Source organism: Typopeltis vanoorti, chromosome 2 (assembly GCF_054136105.1).
Source record: "Typopeltis vanoorti isolate ZY-2024b chromosome 2, IOZ_Tvanoo_1.0, whole genome shotgun sequence".
In the NCBI taxonomy this organism is placed as follows: domain Eukaryota; kingdom Metazoa; phylum Arthropoda; class Arachnida; order Uropygi; family Thelyphonidae; genus Typopeltis; species Typopeltis vanoorti.
The window spans coordinates 175741771-175762313 of record NC_143550.1 but is presented as its reverse complement, the minus strand read 5'-3'; the positions used below and the strand labels follow the sequence as shown (position 1 = coordinate 175762313).

The window sequence follows — 20543 nt, the reverse complement described above, 5'->3', positions numbered from 1 at the left end:
AGGAAAGTGGTATTAAACAGGATATCCGAATTGGAGATGTTAATGTCAGTTCTTTGCTTTATGCGGACGATGTTATACTTCTAAATAAATCCGCTACAAGTTTGTAAGATTCCCTGACTAAATTGAATAACTGTTGTAATAGATATGGTATGAAGGTCAGCATTAAAAGACAAAGACAATGAAAATAGGTAGAATTGTTGAAAATGTCAACTGTGTTGTGAATGGGGTATCTGTGGAACAAGTAAAACATTTCCACTACTTAGGCACAATTTTTACTGAAGATGGTAAATTAAATATGGAAATAGACAACAGAATCAACAAAGCTGGCATGGTAGGCAATCGATTGAATAAATTCATATGGAATAAGAGAGAAATTAGTCAAAACTCTAAATTAGCTGTATACAAGACTGTGTTCAAACCAATTCTAACTTATGGATCTGAGAGTTGGTTTAAAAGTAAAACACTTGACCAAAGACTAGACACAGCAGATATGAGAGTCCTGAGAAAGATTAGAGGCATGAACAGATGGCATCAATGGCAATATCATATTAAAAATGAGGATATTAGGAAAGAACTTGACATTGTCAGCATTCAGGAATGTGTTAGCAGAGTTAATCTCAGGTGGTATGGTCACTTAAACAGAATGAGCGAGGAAAGATTAGCAAAACAAGTGTTCTCTGCCAGGTTGGCAGGAAAATGACCCAGAGGAAGACCAAGATATATACGTGGATTGATACAGTAAAAATTGATACACCCCTTGAGGGTACATGTCAGGAATTTGATGATGATGATAGAAATTAAAAAAATAAATAAATCAGCCAATGCCATTTTATTCCTGTATAGGGAGTAGGCGAGGCCATTTAGCCCTATCTAACTTTTGGAGACTGAGTGGGCAGTTCAATCTCCACTGGTACCCAATCAGAGATAGCTGGCCAAAGGCTATCACTAATTAAGTGGCACGCAGTGAAGAGCCGCCATCTCATGGTCCCTAACCTTAACACAATATATTTTAGTGTCTGAAATAGTGTAGGTTCTATCTTCGATTTTCTTGAGTTTACGGGACTAAAAACAGTGTTTCCGGGAGAAAAAATCCGCTTGCCCGTGCCAGAGATCGACTAACTCGGGAACTTGTTGAAAAAAGGCTTAGAAAAATTTCCTCTAGTTGCTGACTGTCAATGAGACAAACACCACATCCACTGAGCTACACCGGCTTTAAGTTGGTCATAAAGTTCATGATTTCTTCATGAGAATTTATACTCCATATTAATTACATATGAAATGTACGCTGTTTTCTTTTTCAAATCAAACGGTGAATAGTCAATAATTCCGGTTATTGCAAGGCTGCTGACAGGTAATGTATTTCAGCAACCACAACAAGTCAAGAACACACTGCAGTTAGTATTAATTGCACAGAAATTTATTAGTATTAATTTTTTGTGTGTTTGAGGGAGGGGGTCAGACAGCCCCGCCTTTGGTATATACACAGCACACAGTGTATGTAAGCATTCTGTAATTTGAATTTAATTCAAAGCTGATAAATTTCAGTCCCTTGAGCTTCAGAATAAACATGATCTACTGAAGCCAGAATGTTTACTAAAATTTATCAATCCATTTCATTTACTATTTCATCTCCATTCTTATTCTTAGAAAATTGTTTAACGTCTTCAGAAAGGGAGGAGGAAATCTAGCTGAATTTTGAAACTTCTAGAACAAACTATAATATATTCGGAAAAAATATACATAAAAAAAAAAAGAACCAAGACAATAATAAGGCACATTTTTTCATGATTATCATGCAAATTAAGGATCCCATTATTTAATATCCGACTAAAATCACTTAAAAAACAACAGTGGGAATTCAAACATCTTTCAAAACATGAAATCAGATTGGTAAAAAACTTTTAAAAATGATCCCTAGAGGTTAAAAAGTGTCTTTAGAATTGCATAAGTAATTACGAACAAATCTATTTTTATTTTATTTGATGTAAAAAAAAATTTTAATTAATAGAAACCATGACAATTTCATGGCTATATAGAGGCTAAAAATTTGTCATCTACTTCTAGACAGAAGTACTTATGTCAATAGCAAAATGCTACTGATCTGTCATAAAGAGCAGGAATTTTAATTAAAAATAAATATATAAATAAATAAATAGAAAGGCAGAATAGAGTGATGAAAAGCATATCCCTGTTTAGTTGCTTGTACAGTGTTGTAAGCTGTCTCAATCAGACTGTTTTCATCTGTGGCCACCTAAAATATCAAAATAAATAAGACAATAAAATAATATCCAAATACAACTATAATAAAAATTCTTAGAGGCTTCTTAAAATCATAGGTTATCTGAATGACATCCAATTTTTATTATGGCTCCCATTATTAAGCAAGAATTAAATATGCCACTTGCCTTACAGAGATATATTAAATTTAATCCTATCAGCATGCAAAAAGCAGATATCCAAATTATATGATAAAAGAGAAATGTTACTAAATAAAGTAGCAATGAATTCAGATTCTAATTCCAAGGTTTCACAATTGCAATAAATGTTATTATAGACTAGTTCTCAAGTATAGTCAATGTGCGTTATAGTTGTTGGTATAATTTAATTATTGTATAATAGCCATCACAATAGTAAAGTTATTGTGGGAGTTATCAATAATAGATTTGGTTTTTCATTCTTTATCCAAGTGTAAGCAAACAAAGTTTGTGCCTCAAGTATTTTCAGGACTGGGGTAACTCATGGCAAAGGTGGTATAACTACTCATCACTTGCCTTAGTATCCCATAATACAAAGCACATCTCTTTGCGGACATATATAATGCTATGCATTAAGGGAAGGGTCATTACCAGACTGGTTTCGACCTTTATTGAGGTCTCATCAGTGGGAGCCAGACCCAGAGGTGGTGATGAGAAGGTAATGACTTCTCCATTACTTCCACTAAGGTGGAAGTAATGGAGAAGTCATATTTCCATATACCAGTTGCCAAAAGGTGTCACACCTTATTATTAAAATTCTCTGGATTAGAGATAAGTTGATGGAAGTTTTTTCACTTGGATATGCTACCAATTATATATTTGGTTTAATCCTTTATCCAAGTGTAAGCAACCAAAGTTTGCGCCTGAAGTATTTTCAGGACTGGGACACTTGTGGCAAAGGTGGCATAACTTCTCATCAATTGCCTGGCTCCCACTGATGAGACCTCAATAAAGGTCGAAACCGGTCTGGGTAGTGACTCTTTCTTTAATGCATAGCATTATACATGTCTGCAAGGAGATGTGCTTTGCATTATGGGATATTAATGATTAAATCAAATATATAATTGGTAGCATAGCCAAGTGAAAAAACTTCCATCTACTGTGGGAGTTGCTTAAGGGTAAAAGCTACAAGCTACATAACATTGAGCATTCAGAAGTTCTCAAAAGACCCAAGATCTAAAGATAATGTTTAATCATCACACTCCACTGATGCACCCATTAGTAGATATCTATCTACCTATTTTTTACTAAATTTATTATACTCTAACCAAGTGAAAAATAAACTTTCAACATCTTTCTCTAAATCCACAGTAATTTATTAAAAAAGGGTGGCACACCATTTGGCAACTCCTATAGGCAGAGATGACCTGCTAATGCTTCTGCCTGGTATCTCCACTTGGGCCTGGCTCCCACTGAAGAGACCTCAATAAAGGTCGAAACTAGTCTGGGTTGTGGCCCTTCCCTTAATGCATAACATTAGACATATCTGCAAGGAGATGTGTTTTGCATTATGGGAGATACTGAGATAGGAGTGTTGGTAGCTTGCTCCACCTTTGCAAGGAATGCCCTGGTGTTGTACCACCTTACCCTAGTCCTGAAGATACTTTCAGGTGCAAACTTTGTTTGCTCACACTTGGATAAAGGATTAAACTAAATTTATTATATCTATCTACCTAGATATTGAGATGGCAATTTGGGACTTAGCAGAGCAAATTTATTCTTATCAGCTTAAACTAAATCAAAATGACGGTACCAATCATTTTGATTTGGTTAAACATTATTTTAATCAGGGAACCAGGGCAAAAAGTGAAAGGTAAGCCATTGTAACAAACTCTAACTCAACATCAGCAGAAGTAAAAAGGGCACCATTAACATAAGAAATATTAACAGGAAAATAAGTGAAATTGAGAGAAGAATTGCAAGTTATGTTACCAAAACAGACACACAAGACAAAAACAAGCGCGATTCTTTGAAATAAGAAATACTACATAAAAAATGTAGTATTCAATGATGATCAAGGTATAGTATTCAAACACCAAACATGAAGATAATCTTGAATGACAGGCAATATGGTAAACAAAAGGTTCTTAGGAAGAAGTGGAAGAATTTTCTGAGGAAAAGACAGTTAATAAGGTTGGTTCTTGTTAGAAATCTAAATAGCACAGTAAAAAATGAATGATACCATAAACATAACAATCAAATACTAAATACATAGTCTCAAGGGGGGGGGGGTGTACAGGATAGTATGATAACATTACATGAAAAAGTTTACATTGTTGCTAACTTCCTGTCAACAATTTTCTTCCAAATTTGTCTATTATCTATAAAGACTCCAATACTGTCAGATCTTATATTTTGATCTTCTAAATAAATATTTTTTAAAATATGATCCTACTACTGATGCCATCTGTTCTTTTCCTTAATTTTTCTGATCTTTCATATCTGCAGTTTCCAGAGTTATTGCAAAGAGCAAATGTTATTTCTATCTCAGTTATCAGAATTAAAATGGATTTAAACAGTGTCTTGTAAACAGCTACTTCAGTATAATAAATTTAGTTTAATACTTTATCCAAGTGTGAGCAAACAAAGTTTGTGCCTGAAAATATCTTCAGGACTGAGGAAAGTAGTGCAACACCAGGCAACTCGGAGCAAAGGTGGACCAAGCTATCATCACTCCTATCTCAGTATCTCCCATAATGCAAAACACATCTCCTTGCAGATGTGTATAATGTTATGCATTAAGGGAAGGGCCACTACCAAGACCAGTTTTGACTTTTATTGAGGTCTCATCAGTGGGAGCCAGGCCCAGAGGTGGAGATACCAAAGCAGAATAAGAATTGCCAAAAGGTGTGCCACCTTATTATTAAATTACTCTGGATTTGGAGAAAGATGATGAAAGTTTATTTTTCACTTGGTTAGACTATAATAAATTTAGTTTAATCCTTTATCCAAGTGTGAGCAAACAAAGTTTGCGCCTGAAAATATCTTCAGGACTGAGGAAAGGTAGTGTAACACCAGGCAACTCAGAGCAAAGGTGGACCAAGCTATCATCACTCCTATCTCAGTATCTCCCATCAGCTATTTCAGTGTTTAGACTAATTTCTTTCTTATTCCATAAAAATTTATTCAGCTAACTCATAACTATATCAAGTTAGCTTATTGTGTTGTTATTTCCATATATTATTATTTGGTAACCTCCATGGAGTCAGACTCATTGAGAGAGGCTCACTCAACCAGCAACATGTCTATCATAATGAGCTTTGAAGTTATTTACACTACCTGCACTCACAACACTCAGGCAATGCATTTCAATCACTAACAACTCCACATAAAAATCATTTGCTCACTCCCTTCTTAACCACATTTGTATACAACTTCCAGGGATGGCCTCTTGTTCTTCCCATCTTAACATCCACTCTTTTTATAATTTCTTCTGTATTAATCTAATAGAATCCCTTAACTGACATGAAGGTCTCTATCATATCTCCTCTTTTCCTCCTATCCACAAGCCTCCCATTACCTCCTTATACCTACTACATGTCAGTGTACTTTTTATCATAGCAGCAATATGATGTGCAGTCTTTGCAACAAGTGCAATGTGCCTTTGGAACTTCAGTTCACTGTCCGCCATCACTCCAAGATCCTGAATCTCATCCACTTCTTGAAGTACAGCTCCAACAATACAGTATGTATTGTTGGAGCCTTATATCTCTGTATCCCAAAGTGTAACACCTTGCAACACCATTCATTTGATCAAGCTAAAAGTCTATTTAAATCTTCCTGTAGAGAATTAACATCAGCACTACTCCTAATAATTCTACCTAACTCTGCATCATCGGCAAACATTTGAAGATCTCCAGTCAATCCACATAAAATATCATTAACAAACAAGTTAGACAGCAGGGGCCCAAGAACAGAACCTGAGGCACACCATTGGTCACCCTTCTTTTCTGAGACACGGTCCCATCATACACAACTTGCTGGTATCGTTCAGAAAGCCAATCTCCAATACATCTAACCAATATATTATCTATTTCTATCCTCTGCAGCTTGTACACCAACTTATCATATGGTATAATCTATCAAATGATTTTGCAAAGTCCAAGAATATCAATGTATATGATTCTCCCTTATCCAACACATTTGTCACCTTATAAAACATAAGCAGATTGCTAAAATAAGACCTGCCCTTCACAAACCCATGCTGACCATCATAGAGAATCTTATGGTGATCACAACTGCAGATATACAGACCAGAAATTGGAAACTTTGTTCTTGAACTATGCTCATGGAGATGTATTATTCTGCATTCTTTCCACACCTTTGTAACCTTACCTACTACAAGACTCTCAATAAATAACCAGAAGGGCATGGCTAAATATTTTGAACATTCTTTAAAAATATGTGGTGATATGTTATCCATCCTCACAGCCCTATTAACATCTAAGTCAAGCAACGCTTGATACACCTCTGATTCTTTCACCTTTAATTCTACTAATTCTTGCCTTCCTTCTGCACGTTGCACATCATTCACACCACTATGATATACATTGATGAAGTGCTCATTAAATAATTCTGCTATATCACTTGCTATTGTTACTTTGCTACAATAGCTATTCACCAGCATCAACCTGCCATAATTATTTTCCCTTTTGCTTGCCACAGAACAGAAAAATTCCTTTGATTAGCTTTGACTTGACTGGCCAATCTCCTCTCATATTCTACTTTTTCTTTTTTAACCATGTTTGTCATTTTTCTGGCCAGCACTTTATATTCTTCATGCATATGTTCATTGCAAACTGTCTTGTACTTCCTCCATAACTTCTTTCATAACACTGCTTGCTTGATTTCATCTAACTTCTACTCTACTTATTTGCTTAACTCTTGGTATGCAGTTATGTATTGCTTGTGTTAAATACTGCCTCATCATTTCCCATGCACTGTCAACATCTTTTGTACACAATTCATCAACCATGTATTGATGCTAGTTGACTAAGTTGATGGAGCTTCTGATAATCACCCACCTTATAGTTCCACATATAGACCTTCTTGATAACGTTTTCCTGTTTGACTACCTTCCAAACCAACACCTCATGATCACTTTCACCACGACATCCTGTGAGGATATCACCAAATCTAACGCAAATAAACTTCATGTTGCTTCCATCCACATACTGCTTTAGATATTTATCCAGCAGAAACTCAACAAATTCACTCTCCTTGTTACTATACACAATCTGTTCTTTTCAATCCACATTCCTATAATTAAAATCTCCCATTAAGATCATCTTCCTTTTACTTGCCCAACTAATTTATCTAAACATTTCACAATTAATACTCTCCACATTCCCTGGATTATAGCAGCATCCTATTAGATACACTATTCTATTAATATATAGATAAATTTATATTTTATGTATAATTTACCATCCTCAGTAAAAACTGTATCCAAATAGCTGAAATGGTTTACATGTTCTATAGGTTTTCCATCAGGATACAACTGATATTTTCAGTCTTTCTCTTTTTATTATTTTTATTGCCAATTTTCATGTCAAATTTAATCTGTCAATGAGACTTTTCTTATTTCTTGCATCTTCTCTCCATGTGAATTTTGTGCACATCTTTATGCTAGAACATTATGTTAGTAATAACTAGTTCCATGTCCTAAACAGAAATCCAGCAGATACTTACTATTATTATTAGTTTTGTTCTTTTTTCCAAATTTTCCAAAAACATCAGTATAGGTCTGGTATTCATTTCATACTCTGCTGTTTAGATCTCCAACAAGGGCCAACTTTTTCATTTTATTTATATCACATATATGCATTTTCTGATAAATCAAACATCTTTGTGCCTGTGGTGCCACAGAAAGTTCACCCGTGTATTAAGGAAGAAGTAAATGTTCAGAGAAACTCACACAGTTGCTCTCAACATTTCAAAAGCATTTGATCAGGTTTGGTACAGGGGCCTACTTAACAAACTGCAATCCTATGGTCTGCCTTCCACACTCTGCAACTGGATCGCCAACTTTCTCACTGGTCGCTCACCATGTGTCATGGTGGATGGTTTACTCTCCTTGGATTTCCCCACCAATCCATAGCTTTGCCGATGACAGTACACTCCATTCCTCCTTTTCATTTGGCAAATCTTGTAGTTTTCAAGTATTAGAATCCTCAAGATCTACCATGACCAATGACCTGAACTTAGATTGACAACCTTGAATAACAAGAACAACCTTGCAAACTTCAATGCCACCAAAACTCAGTCCTGTCTAATCTCTTGCAATAAAGAGCTCACCCCCCCCCCTCCCCTTACCTTCAGTAATACTGAGATATCCAAACATAATCAGATTTCTCTACTAGGACTGACCTGCACCTCTGATCTTTCCTGGCAAAACCACATTGCAACTACAGCTTCCACATTTGCCATAAAACTTGGTGTACTTTTTTGCATAAGACACTACTTCACAGCTGCTAACTATATACAAAACCAAAATCTGCACAGCCATGGAATAATGCTCCCATATTTAGGGTGGCGCACCAAAATCTTCTCTAAGATTGCTAGATTCTATCCAGAAGAGTTCAGTTTCTGCTTTGTATCTCTTCTACAGATATTTTCATGGACAGTGCTTTGCTGAATTGGCCACTATTATTCCTCAACTCTCTTCCAAAATCATTAAAACAAGAGCCACTGCTAACCAACACTCTTTTACAAACTGTCCATCTTGAAAGTCACCAAACCAATTCCACTGCCTCCTCTTCCACCATCCTATCTGCATCTGTCCTTTGAAAAGTCTCACCCAAAGATTACAACTCTCAGCTGTTCAAACAAAATGTGAACAGATTCCTCCTTTCTTCTATTCTTCTTGCACACACAGCACTAATGTGCTATAGGTCTGTAGCCTTTTGTGTGTGGATCATATAAAAATTTTTCAATTACTGGAGAGGACTGCTGATGTAAAGAAAATCATCTTATTGGACATCTAAACAGTAGAGTATGGAATGAATGGACTTATAGAAATGTTCTAGGAAACTTTGAAGAAAAAGGGAAAGCTACTAATAGTAAGTACCTGATGGATATCTGGTCAAGACATGCACTAGTCATTACTAATACCACGTTCCAGAATCAATATGTACACAAATTCACAGGGAGAGGAGATACAGGAAATAAGAAAAGTCTCCTTCACTATGTTATTGTTGATAGTCATATCTTTATGCTGGTTCAGAACACAAGCATATACTGGGAATTTAAAACATGCAGTGATCATCACCATTTAGCTTTGAGTACGATAAAAATGAATATCGTATTGAAGAGAAAAAATATGCAAGAAAGTTTTAAAATATTCACAGTGGAACATCTTTCAAAGGTCAAATGCAGACTCAAACATATAAATCTTATTCAAGAAAAAAATGAGTTTTAAAATAATTATGAAAGATTGGAGACTCAATGGCAGACTGAAGGAAATGGTAATTGATTTAGCCACAATGTGGTAAAGTTGTCTACAAGTATAGAAAAAATCAAAAATGTATGGTGGACTCAGGAAGTTAAACAAGCAGCTATGTAAAAGAGGAAAGCATATCAAAAGTTCTTAACAAATGCTGTGGGAGAATACAGAGAAAAATGTAAGAAAGCAAAGTAGTGTGTGAAAGTAACTAAACAAAAGCTAAGGCAAGAAAGACTATGGTAATAAAACAGAAATGTTCTCGAGTCCAAATGGAGGAAAGTCCCCCCCCCCCCCCCAATAAAAAAGATTAAGTGAAAGAAAGTGACAGAACAGTGGTTAGAAAATTTCAAGAAGAAAAAGATCTGGAATATATATCAATATTTGAGGTAGAAAAAGCCATCAAAAACCTGAAATGTAACAGGCAGTTTAATTCTTGCAGACTTACACTGTCCATACACCACTTTTTGATACCTGTCAGTCAGCCAGCCATCCTCTTATCCAAGCTAACAGTTTTTAGTCTAATTCTACATCTTCCAGCTTATCCAAAGCCCTTCCATGCTGTATTCTGTCAAAAGCCTTATAGTCAAGTAATATTATGATTTCTCTATTCCAACGTGTCTAACTCAACCACAACATTATTAAATGTGAGCAAGTTACTCAAACATAACTTTCCCTTTGTAAACACAAGCAGTTCATTGCAAAAGGTATAAATTCCCTGTTAACCCATTTCTATGTGAGCTCTCACCAAACTTTTGAAACGACTTCACCACCACTCCAGAAATCTGATGGGTTAACAGTTAGACACATCAGTCTTTGCACCAGATTGGGCAATGAAATTATATTCTTTCCATTCCAGTGGAATCTTTCCTATGTTGAGACTCAAATTCGACTCAGTACTGATCAGAGGCATAACCAGTACATTAGCACCAGTGCTGATATCCTATCAACTCCTATTGCCAAATTCTTATTTAGTTTATGCAACAGCTTTAGTGCTTTCTCCTCCTTCATACCCGGTCACATCATACTGTACAGATGTAGCACTGAGTTTCCTAGTTCCATACTCCATGATGATAGCTCTCTGTAAAGTGGGCATTCATTAGCCGAAAAATCTCTTTTTGCATCTACAACTTGCATGCCATCCACAATCAGTAGGATCATTCTTTCTTGTATTTGCAGCATAATGATAGAATTCTTTTGAATTGTTGTTGGCATGCAGAACCTGGTTTCTTTACTTATTCACTTAGCTTTTCATACAATCTTTGTAACTTTACTCACTGGTGCCTTAAAATTTTCATAACTGACATAATCCTAATATACAAGGTATTCCTCCCGAATCATCTTTTTTCTCAAGAATCTCTTGCTTAATAAGAAATGCACATACATTTCACACTGACCATATTTATTCTTTTAACTCTAGGGACACATTCTGATACTGCATCATTTAAATACTTTTTTAATGCTTCCACTGTACTGTCAACATCCTTCCCATCCAGCAAATGATAGTAAGGGCCAAGTATTGTCCTCACTTGGTTATGATTTCCTGTTTCTAACTGGCATGTAACTTTTTCTGAGCATGACATCCAGTACTTAGCCACTTCCCAGATCAGTACAGACTGATCAATGTCAACAACTGGAGCAGGACGGTCCCATATCTGAACTACACACTGACACTATAATCAAGGCCCTCTTTGACCTCACATTCCCTCTGTCACATGTAGCTTGAGGAAGGTCTTGCAAAAGCTCAATAAATTCAACTTCCTTCTTCTCATGAGATTTCATTGCTACTCAATCAAGGTTTGGATAATTAACCACGCTACCCGCCAAGACGTCTATAGACATCAAGGTAATCATGGATGTGAAGTGCATATTAAAATTCTAATACAATTGATATTAAATTTAAATATATGATGGTTACGAAGCATATGAGGATATGTATTTGATCCATAATGGCCGGTAAGGTGGTTAAATATGAATTAAATATTTCATCTTTACCAGCAACTGATCACAATGCACTACCATCTATTTCTCTTGTTAGCCCACTTCACACCAGATAGCTTAAAGCTCATTGCTACACAGAACACTGTTATTAACAATACATTCATAGCTCTTACCCTGAGGAATACACAGCTAATAATGCATTCATATTCAGGTTAATGTTAATGATACCCAAATGTTAAGAACATAGAAAATAAATATCAAGAAGGTGTAAGATATTCTGGAGGTTGTTGAAGAAGCTCAGAAATGGAGGAAAGAGTGCTATAAAAGGAATTAGAGATGATAAAGGTGATATGAAAACTGGAGAAAAAGATATCCCTGATGGAGTAATTACTTTGAAAAATGGCTAAATGAAACAATCAGTGACAGCATAGTAAAAAACACTGACCAGGCATGCAAGCCGGAATCCATATCCATATTTGAATTAGAAAAAACCCATCAAAAGCCTTAAATGTGGAAAGGCAGCGAGTAGATGATATTCAACCAAAAATGCTCAAGTATGGAGGTATAAAAGTTTACAGTGACCACACTGCATAGTTCAGAAGGCCTGGACAGAGGGACGAAATTCAGATGATTGAAGTAGAGCTCTCATAGTACCCATATACAAAAAGGGAAATAAAACTGAATATGAGAATGACAGAGGTATTTCTCTACTGAGTGTTCCTGGCAAGATTTATGCCAGTATACTTGAGAAATGGTTGAGGATTGTGGAAGAGAAGCTTGGTGAAGAACAAGCTGGATTCAGGCCAAATAGAGGCTGTCAGGATCAGATTTTCACTTTATGAGAAATAGTTGAGAAATAATGGGAATATAACAAAGATCTGTAATTAAGTTTTGTAGATCTGGAAAAAGCATATGACAAGGTGCCAAGAGAGAAACTATTCAAAACACTACAGTTATATGGTGTTAATGGGGAATTACATCAAGCAATACTTAGTCTTTATTTGAGCTGTAAGTCAGCAGTTAGAATTGAAGGAAGTACAGAAAGGTGGTAGGTGGTTTAATGTTAAATCTGGTGTCAGGCAAGGATGTATATTATCCCCTCTGTTATTCATTATCTATATGGATCACATTATGAGGGAAAGTCGTATTAAACCTGATATCAAAATTGGACATGTTAATCTCAGTTTTTTGTTTTATGCAGATGATGTTATACTTCTAAATAAATCAGTTACTACAAGTCTGCAAGAGTCCTGACTAAATTGGATAACTGTTGTAATAGATATGGTATGAAGGTCAGCAATAACAAGACAAAGACAATGAAAATAGGAAGAAGCATTGAGAATATCAACTGAATTGTGAATGGAGAACCTATAGAACAAATAAACATTTCGGCTACTTAGGCACGATGATGGTAAATTAAATTTGGAAATAGACAACAGAATCAACAAAGCTGGTATGTTTGGAAGTCAATTGAATAAATTCATATGGAATAAGAGAGAAATTAGTCAAAACCCTAAATTAGCTGTATACAAGACGGTGTTCAAACCAATTCTAACTTATGGATCTGAGAGTTGGGTTAAAAGTAAAACACTTGACCAAAGACTAGACAAAGCAGATACGAGAGTCCTGAGAAAGATTAGGGGTGTGAACAGATGGCATCAATGGCAATATCATATTAAAAATAAGGATATTAGGAAAGAACTTGACATTGTTAGCATCCAGGAATGTGTTAGCAGAGCTAGTCTCAGGTGGTATGGTCACTTAAACAGAATGGGCGAAGAAAGATTAGCAAAACAAGTGTTCTCTGCCAGGTTGGCAGCAAAACGACCCAGAGGAAGACCAAGATGTAGGTGGATTGATACAGTACAAAGTGCCTTAGAAGATAGAAATATAAGATCTAACAATGTTGAAGTCAGGTAACAGTTTAATTTAGAGGAAAATTGTAGAAAGGAAGTTAGTAATGATGTAAATTTTTCATGTAGCACTATCATATACTGTGCATTCCTTGAGGGTAAATATCAGGAATTTGATGATGATGATGAACTTATTTGTGTCTATAGTCCCACAGAAGGTTCTCCTAAGAATGAAGTGGAGAAATGTTCTGAGTCATTTGAATGGTGCACATTCAGCCCACTTAGTTTTCCAGAAAACCCCGACTTTAAGACTCTAAGCAATTATTTCAGCTATAATTGGCCACCATCCATACTGTTTTGTTTTAATTTATATGTATACTTATATGAGTAACTTTGTGTGAACATGTTGTTCTTTAGCTTAATTTATTTTTACCAAATAGATAATCATCATCATCAAATTCCTGCCATATACCCTCAAGAGGTGTACAGGATATGACAGTACTACATGAAAAAATTACATCATTACTAACTTCCTATCTACAATTTTCCTCCAAATCAGTCTGTTACTTGTCAAGACTCCAACATTATCAGATCTTATATTTCTGTCGTCTAAGGCACTTTGTACCGTATCAATCCACCTATATCTTGGTCTTACTCTGGGTCGTTTTCCTGCCAATCTGGCAGAGAACACTTGTTTTGCTAATCTTTCCTCTCCCATTCTATTTAAGTGACCATACCATCTGAGATTAGCTCTGCTAACGCATTCCTGGATGCTGACAATGTCAAGTTCTTTCCTAATATCCTCATTTTTAATATGATATTGCCATTGATGCCATCTGTTCACGCCTCTAATCTTTCTCAGGACTCTCATATCTGCGGTATCTAGTCTTTGGTCAAGTGTTTTACTTCTGACCCAGCTCTCAGATCCATAAGTTAAAATTGGTTTGAACACAGTCTTGTATACAGCTAATTTAGTGTTCCGACTAATTTCTTTCTTATTCCATATGAATTTATTCAATTGACTTCCCACGATACCAGCTTTGCTGATTCTGTTGTCTATTTCTATATTTAGTTTACCATCTTCAGTAAAAATTGTGCCTAAGTAGCTGAAATGTTTTACTTGTTCCACAGGTTCTCCATTCACAACACAGTTGACATTTTCAATGATTCTGCCTATTTTCATTGTCTTTGTCTATTTATTGCTGACCTTCATACCATATCTATTACAACAGCTATTCATTTTAGTCAGAGAATCTTGCAGACTTGTAGCGGATTTATTTAGAAGTATAACATCATCAAGATAAAGCAAAGAGCTGACATTAACATCTCCAATTTTGATATCAGGTTTAATACCACATTCCTTCATAATGTGATCCATATAGATAATGAATAACAGAGGGGATAATGTACATCCTTGTCTCACACCAGATTTAACATTAAACCATCTTCCTGTACTTCCTTCAATTCTAACTGCTGACTCACAACTCAAATAAAGACTAAGTATTGCTTGATATAATGCCCCATTGACACCATATAACTGCAGCGTATTGAATAGCTTCTCTCTTGGCACCTTGTCATATGCCTTTTCCAAATCGACAAAACTTAAATACAGATCTTTGTTATATTCCCATGCTTTCTCGACTATTTGTCGTAAAGTGAAGATCTGATCCTGACAGCCTCTATTTGGCCTGAATCCAGCTTGTTCTTCACCAAGCTTTTTTTCCACAATTCTTCTCAACCGTTTCTCAAGTATACTTGCATAGATCTTGCCAGGAACACTCAGTAGGGAAATACCTCTGTAATTCTCACATTCAGTTTTATTTCCCTTTTTATATATGGGTACTATGAGAGCTCTACTCCAATCATCGGGAATTCGTCCCTCTGTCCAGGCTTTCTGAACTATGCAGTGCAGCCACTGTAAGACTCTTATACCACCATACTTCAGCATTTCTGGTCGAATATCATCTACTCCTGCTGCCTTTCCACATTTCCAGCCTTTGATGGCTTTTTCTACTTCAAGTATGGATATGTATTCCTGACTGCATGCCTGGTCAGTGTTTTTTATCATTGTGCTGTCATCACTGCTTGTTTCATTTAGCAGTTTTTCAAAGTAATTACTCCATACTTCAAGGATATCTTTTTCTCCTGTTTTCATTTCACCTTTATCATCTCTAATTCCTTTTACAGCACTCTTTCCTCCATTCCTAAGCTTCTTCAACAACCTCCAGAATATTTTGCCACCTTCTTGATATTTATTTTCTATATTCTTGCCAAAGTCCTCCCATGACTTTTGTTTAGCTAGTTTTACACACTGTTTAGCTTTCTTACATTTGTCTCTGTATTCTGTAAGAGTAAAAGCTGACTTATTTGCCAGGAACTTTTGATATGCTTTCTTCTTTTCCTTCACTGCCTCTTTAACTTCCTGTGTCCACCAGGAAGTTCTGATTTTTTTATCTTTGCACACAACCTCACCACATGCCTCTCTGGGAGAATCAATCAATGTTTCCTTCAGAGTTTGCCACTGAATCTCCAAGGTTTGATTCCTGTTCTCAAACTCTTTCATTTTCTTTTCAATAATATTTCTGTATTTTAGTCTACAGTTTACATCTGAGAGCTGCTCAACTTTTATTCGCTTTAAAACTTTCTTATATGTTATTCTTTTCAATATGAAATTCAATTTTATCCTGCTCAAAACTAAATAGTGATCACTTCCAATTTCAAATCCTCTGTACACTCTGGTGTCCTGCACCAGGGAGAAAACATCACTATCAACAATAACACAGTCAATGAGACTTTTCTTATTCCTAGCCTCTTCTCTCCATGTGAATTTGTGCACATTTTTATGTTGGAACATGGTGTTAGTAATAACCAGTCCATGTCCTGAGCAGAAATCCAACAGATATTTGCCATTATTATTAGCTTTGCTGTTTTCTCCAAATTTTCCCAAAATATTTTTGTATGTCTCACAATCATTTCCTACTCTACTATTTAGATCCCCAACAAGGACCAACTTTTCCTTTTTCATTGTGTCAGTTGCTTTTTCTAAAGCCTCAAAAAATTCCTCCACTTCTACTTTAGTAGAACCTTCTGTGGGACCATAGGCACAAATAAGTCTCATTGTCGAGTTCCCCATTCTCATATTTGCCACATTACTCTACCAAATAGATAATAATAATAACAACAGGACTCTAGCGTTGATGTAGTAAAGTTGTTTTTTTTTCACCAGAGGTGAGGCCAATAGTTTTAACAGATGACCAAATCAAAGTAACTTTAGCATACCATGTAGATTCTAGTGCAGCTTGTTTCTTTGTATATATGTGTATACTCCAGATGATGACCTTAATGTGAAGGTTGAAATGTCGAGTGATTATTTTAGTTCATATTAAAGATTTATATTGAAGTTTTATTCTAACATGGTAGTTGTTTCCATAATTTTTATGTTGAATAGCTAAACAAAAGTCTTTCTTGGGCCAATTTTGGTAAGAATATAGAAGATAAATATCAGGAAGGTGGCATAATATTCTGGAAGTAAATTAAAGATGCCAAGAAATTATATTCTTGGTTTCATCCTTTATCCAAGTAGCCAAAACATGGCTACTTGGATAAAGGATTCTGGATTAGAAATATTTTGGATTAGAAATAATGTTAAAAGATGTGAAGTCATTAGCTTCTACATACAAGTAGCCCAATCGTGAAGTGACTTCATGCAAACTTTGCTCAGACTTGGATAAAGGATAAAACCAAGAATATAATTTCTTGGCATCTTTAATTTAAAGTATAACCAAGTGAAAAAACTGATGGAGCACAGTTATTTTCAGTACGAAGTTTAATACTGTGTTTTCGTATAATTTTGTTGTTTTATAGTTATGCCACAGGTAACTTTAAACATAAAACTTAGAAATTAAGAAAACAGTACTGCAAAAGTAATCAAAGATGATGATCGTGGCATAAAAACTGAAAATAAAGACATTCTACAGATCTGGAGTAAGTAATTTGAAAGACTGTGGATATTATTTCTGGGAAAACTCCCATGTTACTCCTCTTAATACACTATTATATTTACTATTTTTATAAATATAATAGTTTATTAAGAGGAGTAACATGGGAGTTTTCCCAGAAATAACATCCATAATTTACTTGTGTCTTATAACCATACAACCCCTATCATTGGCTCTCTACTCATAATCCCCACCCCCTCGATCACAATAACACCCTTAAAAATAGCATTCACTTTATGAACAAACCAACACAAGCATATGTCATGGTTGCACGTCACACATTCAACGAGTGCATAAACTTTACAAAAGGTACATACCAAAAAACCATCCTAACATACACCGCACAAAAAATACACATAACATTCCTCAAAAAATGCCTCGATCACAACATCACACCAAAATTCGCAGCAACAGCACGATTCGCGGAAACAAAAAAATTTGCTACTGGGCTTCCCGTGCTCTCATAAAACAAGCCATAAACAACAGATTTAAAAAGAAGCAACAGGCATATTCATACATTCACAAAACAAAAAACAGATTGAAAATGCTGCTGACCCCAAACGAATGGGCAGTTTTTTGGGATAATACCCAATCTCACATCAACGACTACACGGTATTATTAGAAGCTCGACACGCAAAGAAATGGTACGCACTAACAAACACTCAATACAGTCGCACTGCTTCCAACCCTTCGGATGTTACCGCCTTAAAACCCACAAAAAACAATTCCATCATCAATCTATCGCACCACAACCTCACACCCGACGAAATCACCATCCTGAACAAAGGACTAAACTTTGGCATATCCCCAAAATACATACAAAACAGAGACATCATTACCGAAATACAAGCGAAATTAGAGTATGACCCTAACAAAGAAACAATATTCACAAAATTAACAACATCATAAACAGTAAAATAATAATAAAACCAAACATCACCCCCAACTTACAAAAAGCCCTATTATCCCTAAAAAGGAACCGGAACATTATTATCAATAAAGCTGACAAAGGGGATACAGTAGTCATCACAAACCTAACCGATTACCACAACAAAATAACAGCTATCTTAACCAACCAACACACCTACCAAAAAATCCAAATTGACCCCACCCCGACCTCATTAAACAAATCAACAGTACCCCGCACACCCTAAGAAACGAAGACAAAATAGACAAAACCACAATGAAAAACACAATCCCCCCCCCCCCGCACCACTCATATGTTCGGACAAATAAAACCCACAAAGACGGGTACCCGATGAGGCCAATAGTCTCCTACAAAAACACCACTACAGCTCCTTTATCAAGATTCGTAGTGAAACTTCTAAAACCATTAATTACAGCATCTAACTTCATGATAAAAAAACTCAGACAACCTTTTCAAAAAAATAAAAAAACCTATCCCTATCCAAAGAAGACACTCTCACTTCATTGGATGCGGCCTCCTTATACACCAACGTGGATGTCCCCAGAACTTTAGACATCGTACACACACTACTCACAGAAGACCACACCCTACACTCTCGTACTAAACTAACGCCCAATGACATTATTAACCTAATAAAACTAATAATCTCGGCAAACTTCTTCAAGTTCAACAACATGTGCATTCAAATCTTCGGACTTCCCATGGGCCAAAACATCAGCAGACAACTAGCAGAACTATTCCTAACACACATAGAATCACTCCTACTCCACCCCCCATCACATTTTATGGCAGATACGTGGATGATATTCTGTGCATTGGAAATCCCACACACATCACCACCTTAAAAGCATCCCTAAACAGTTACAGCAACAGACTAAAATTCACCATAGAAACCGAACAGAACAAATCCATCAATTTCTTAAACTTGACACTAACCAGAACACACAACAAAATTGCCATGAAAGTATACCACAAATCCTCACATATCGGAAACTACCCCCATTTCCACTCATACCATCCATATTCCATTAAAAAATCGGTCATCTTATCACAATTCATAAATGCGTACAAATTTTCAACCAATCAGAGTAATCTAAACGCAGAAATAAAAAAACTAACACAGATCTTCGAAAATCACAACTATCCTACACAACTAATAAATTACGCAAACAAGACTGCCAAAAACTGCCAAAACAACCCAAGTACCAAAATAAACTTCCCTACACAAAAAATTATCAAACTACCATACATCCAAAACACATACAAAGCCTACAAATACATCTTCAAACATACTGACTACAAACTGGTATTCACCACAAACCAAAAATTGGCAAATCTCCTAAAACCCACTAAATCTCAGACACAAAAAGAAATATTTGAACACCACAACGTAGTCTATAAATTTCCCTGCCAAAAAGACTGTGATATCACCTACACTCCACCATCAGATGGGCAAGACTACAAAAACACTTCCGCGATTGTAACATCCCTATTCCAGAATATTTAAATACTAAAAAACACAACATCAAAAAGAAAAATCGAATCCAAAGCACAGGAAAAACGGAAATAGCTGTCCACGCCCTTGAACAAAAACATACCCCGCAGATCGACAAGACCATCATAGTAGACAGACAAGACAATGAAACAATGCTTAGAATATCGGAAACAATAGCCATAAAGTGTGACGCGAACTCTATCAACGTACACAGGCCCTACATAATCTCCGAGGTTTGGAAGCTTCACAACATAAAATTGAGGTCACAACCCCGACCAATAGGCAATAACACAAACACTCCAAAAGCACCTACCCTACCTGACATAGCATCCACTTCTTCCATGTGCTCAGACGATGACCAAGAATAGTCGAAACGGGCCGCACCCCGTCAACCCCCTTCTCCCCCCTCTAAAAATCAGTTGCTATTTTCAACCCCTTTCACCCTTTCCCACCTCGTATAAATATAAAAAAACACTCCGCCCATCCCTTATAACATATATGTATATATATGTCATTCAAAAAACCAGGGTTTTTTCCATTTGTATTTCAATTCTCCCACTTGCCAAAATCCCCCTCCCCACACACACACACACACACACACACAGTAGTTTGGACAATGCAAAAGAAGAAG

At 36.0% G+C, this 20543-nt stretch overlaps 1 protein-coding gene across 2 annotated transcripts in view; it reads right to left on the bottom strand.

Moving 5' to 3' along the window:
* Positions 1 to 1995: 1995 nt before the first annotated feature.
* The window catches only part of LOC150109684 (uncharacterized), a 193083-nt gene continuing 174535 nt past the window's right edge, over positions 1996 to 20543 (bottom strand). For both annotated transcript variants that reach the window (XM_090409689.1, XM_090409694.1), the window contains exon 8: positions 1996 to 2251. In XM_090409689.1, coding sequence (XP_090265815.1) covers positions 2227 to 2251 — 25 coding nt within the window. In that variant the 3' untranslated portion in view covers positions 1996 to 2226. The remainder of the gene's footprint in view (positions 2252 to 20543) is intronic.